Source organism: Argiope bruennichi, chromosome 6 (genome assembly GCF_947563725.1).
Source record: "Argiope bruennichi chromosome 6, qqArgBrue1.1, whole genome shotgun sequence".
Classification (NCBI taxonomy): domain Eukaryota; kingdom Metazoa; phylum Arthropoda; class Arachnida; order Araneae; family Araneidae; genus Argiope; species Argiope bruennichi.
In genome coordinates, this window is record NC_079156.1 from 97,854,669 (window position 1) to 97,859,297 (window position 4,629).

General features: G+C 30.4%; 1 protein-coding gene across 1 annotated transcript; it reads left to right on the forward strand.

Moving 5' to 3' along the window:
- On the forward strand, positions 1–1,813 carry LOC129972722 (cuticle protein 38-like). The gene is made up of 2 exons (XM_056086963.1): positions 1–44; positions 1,117–1,813. Exons 1-2 carry the CDS (start codon positions 33–35, stop codon positions 1,750–1,752), a joined length of 648 nt encoding a protein of 215 aa, XP_055942938.1. The 5' UTR covers positions 1–32; the 3' UTR covers positions 1,753–1,813.
- The last annotated feature ends 2,816 nt before the right edge of the window (positions 1,814–4,629 follow it).

Here is a 4,629-nt window from a genome sequence, read left to right on the forward strand (position 1 = left end):
GCTTCAGCTAAACATTTCCAACTACATCCAACATGTTTGCAAAGGTAAGCGATGTTCTCTTTTGTATTGGCTATTCAATTCCCTTTTTTAAATATTGTGCTTAGTGAATCTTTACATTAATTTGATAAACCTGATTTAAATTTTCAGTTACCAAAGATATTCTGTAATTGAAACTTCTTGTAAATTGTGTTTATTTCAAATTTGAACTTTCAGTAAATTTGTTGCAATTTATTTATTTTATTTCATCGAATGAATAAAGTGTTATGCATAAGTACTATAAAAAAATCGATTTTTAAAATTATTTGCTAAAATATTCTTTCCAAATGTATAGATGAATATCAAATAACATAAATTTAAAAAATATTTTAATACTCACTTTAAAGAATTCTTTAAAAAATTATTTTTCTTTAAATAACTGCTTTTTCTATAAGTAATTTGCTTTATATAAGTACTTATTTTAAGAGATAGATGTTATACAAATTTCATTCCTAATAATTTAAAGAATCTTAATAAATCTATAACCTAATCTGTTGATTATTCTTTCAACAACTCTATTTGCGTAGTTTAATTTAATAAAATTAAATTCAAACACTTTATGGGAATGGATGAAAGGGGGTAATAGAATAAAGTTTATATATTAAATTTCTTCAATGAAAATATAAAAATATAATATTAATATTGAAAGCAGTTGGTTATTCAGAAGAATTAGAATAACGAAATAAAGATTTAATCAATCATAATACAAAATTAAAAACTCATTAAAACTTATTAAATCGAGCATCATGCACATGTCACTTTTTCGTTGAACCAACACATACTTTGAACAAAGCGAGAAATTCAGCAATAATCTATTAGCCAATGAGTTATTATACAACATTACTGCTTCAACTCAATAAGAAAAATGAATTATTCATCAAAATGGTCTCTTTCCAAATACATTTCTTCATAAAAAGAGAGAGTAGTAAATTCGGAAGATTTAGTTTTTAAATATTCCGACAGAAACGAAAAAATGAACGAATTACAACCCACGAAACAAACAGTTTCTACTAATAAATAAATTATTTTTATTAACTATTAAAACTAAATTTTAAATAGCACCCGTTTTTTCTACTCCAGATTGTCATTTTCTGCGCTGCTCTCGCAGCTTCCCGTGCCACTTTCGTTGGACCATTGGGCCTCGGGGCTCCTGTCCTCGCAGCTGGACCTCTGGGTTATGGAAAGGGACTGATTGCCGCTCCTGCAGTAGCCACCGTATCCAGCCAGCGAACCGCAATTAACCATGTAGCCCCTGCTGCACCTGTTGCCGCTGTTGCTCCTCTTGGAAATGCTGCTCCAATTTTTGGTGGCCCCGTTCTGGCTGCCGCCCCTGCCGTTGCCACTGTCTCCACCCAAAGAACCGCAATTAACCATGTAGCCCCTGCTGCACCCGTTGCAGCTATTGCTCCTCTTGGATACGCTGCTCCAGTTGTCGGCGGTCCTGTTTTGGCTGCTGCCCCTGCCGTTGCCACTGTCTCCACCCAGAGAACCGCAATTAACCATGTAGCTCCTGCTGCACCAGTTGCCGCTGTTGCTCCTCTTGGATATGCTGCTGCAGCTGCACCAATTGCTCTCGCCAATGGAGTCATCGCTGGTAATGGAATCCTGGCCACCGGGCATGGACTTGCTGCACCCTTGGCTATTGGAAATGGTCTCCTCGGTGCTCACTACGGACTTGGTGTTGGTCGATATGGTCTTGCAAAAGCCATCCTGTAAATAATATCACTATTTTAATTTAATGTTTAAAATGTGACTTAAATAAATTATTTTTTATTAATATTTTGGTGTCATTCTTTAAAGTTTTCATAATTATATTTTTGTAATATTTGTTAATTTCACTTTCAAAATTCCTCAAATGAATCGAAAGAAAGTTATATTAACATTTTTTTAAACGTTCTGTTTACATTCGTCTTTTTTTCCCAAGTATTAAAAGAATTATCAAACAATAATTTTGCTCGTTATATTTGGCAATGTTTTATGCAGACTAATAAAAGGCACTCGCTTTAAAGCAGTAATTTTGTTCTGTGCAAAGATAACTAACATTCAGTATTAAAATTAGCTTTTTTTTACTATATGCTAAGTTTTTTTTAAATAGAATCACACCCTTATCAAATGATTCAAAGATACGTTTTTAATGTCAAATAATATCAGAGTAACTAATGGTAGTAAATCAATTAATTTAATGCTTTCCTCGCCTAATTTAATTAATTTTAAAACAAGTTTTTATATGTCTGATTCTCCTTAATAACTACATGCGTCTTTTTGATTTGATTAATGTATAGGTTAAATTATAAATTACAGCTCACATGACCTAAAAGTAATTAGGTTATATATTTTTCATCATTAATGTATTGCAAAGGAAGAATTTTTTTTCATTCTTTCTCTTCTCCTTACACTTATTTTTTTCTTATTTACTCCTTCTTTTCTTTGTTACATATTAAAAGTGACGGTGGCACGCTGTGCAGAGGTGGACAAAGATAGGTCCTGTAGCTTAGTGGATGACCTGCCAAGCCGGGATGGTTGCTTGTCCTTTCAAAATGAAGAAAAAATAACTTAACTGCATAGGGAAATTAAGGTTACAAGCATGAAATTTTGTATTGAATAGACTATCACCACGATATCAGGATTATGTACTTCTTGAAATAGTAATTTTATACATTTCAAGGTTTAGAACAATTCTTTGAGGATAATTGTAGAAGAGTTAAAATGGAAGGGTTCTTCTTGGTTATAGTTAAAGCTGACAAAAGTTTATCTTGGTAGATAAAGTTTCATTTGACTTTTTGATGGTGATTTGTAATTAATTAGGTAAAACCTTTTTTTTTTGTTACATTCTGTTCTTGTTAACATCGACTCACAAAGTTAATTGCTTTGGATATGCTGAATATCCTTTAATAGCAGTTGTATGTCCGAGATTTCCACAGTGAATGCTGTTCAGTTTTCAATTATGCCATCCTGGTACTATTGGATTCTCTACATTTAATGTATTTTCAGGTTCAATGACAATTCTAGGCTGAATATTGAACATCGACCCATTTAGATTGGCATTTTTTTTTCTTGTTGAATAATGATTATAATTTTTAAGTAAAAGAGACTGAAGATATTGGAGATATTTTGCGATTCCTAAGTTCTTTTGAGTTCTAATTGGAATTTTAGTTACAAGGAATTCTTTTGAATAATAATTTTTGAAATAAATAGATTTTGAGATTTCTAGATTCTTTTCTCTGAGTTATCTCTTAATTTTCTCAATCGGGGGTCATTGGATAGGTTTTTACTGAAAGTTTAACTCGGTCTATTTTCGTTGTCTCTTTAACTAAAAATTCTTAATTTTTACTTTGCAATATGCCAATTTAAAACATTTTTTCTTATATTATTCTATACTGTCGTACACGAAATATGTAATATCTCATACAGAGAAAAGAAAAATAATAGAATCAGTTTTTCTTCCATTTTAACATAATTAATGTAAGAGAGCTCATATGTAGTAAAATTTCGAATTTGAAATTTTGAATAAATATTGTCAATCGACTTACTGAATAATCTCCTAAAATCTAAAGTTATTTTAGTAGATCTTTGAAACTCCACTTCCTCCTAATTCATTGCATTTAATTTTTTTTATAGTTATTTCACCAAGAAGTCAAAATACAAGCTTGAGATATTATTTTATTCGAAAAAGGTATGTTGGCAATATGTCCATGAAGAAATCAAGTACATTTTTTTGTATTAACTCTACTCCGATTGTCATGCACAAGCAGGTTTTATAATAATTTGAAAAATGAGAAAAATCTCCGAACTTCTAAAGATTTATTTTTAAATGAATAAAAGAAGGTTATTAGATCTTTATATTTCTGAATTAGATGAAAAATAAAATCTTTGACAATTAAGCATGCATAAATATATTTATTTTAAAAAATAAAATTTTATTTTAACTAAATTGATTAAGTTTGTAATTTATCTGCTATCAATGTGAAATTCTTATACGCTATTTCAGAAAAAAAAATTCATTTGAAATTCAGAAAGAAATTATTCTGAATAATAGAATTCAGAATAATTTTAAACTAAATTCAGCCAAATAATAGAATGAAATAAAACTGTAGGCACCTTTGAATATATTCGGTCCACTACTTTTAACAGAAAGATATCTCTTTTGCAGAGATTTCACTAAAACATAGGGTATAATGATCTTCGAGTTCATGTTGCATTTACTATCATAGAAAGTATAAGTTTGGTTAAAGAAGAAGCCAAATACCACTTCTTGAATTATGATATCGATTCGTTGCTATTCAGTTTTATTGTATTAGATACATGTTGATACTGTATATAATTGTAGCTGATATTTCTTATTTTCATGCCGTATTCTGATGATGATTAGGTGTGTGCCAAAAGTGGCGTTACACCTGTAAAAAGCTCATAATTAGAATTAAAAATTGAATTTAAATATCTATCAAAGGATTAGCTATTCAAAAAAAATCTTTCATGTGCTTATGTACTACATGCAAAAGAAGCTAATAACAGCCCCCCTCCCCCCAAAAAAAGGAGCACGTATAAAAAGAAAAAGTGGAGAAGGTCTAAATGGCTCAAACAGAAGAGTCTACA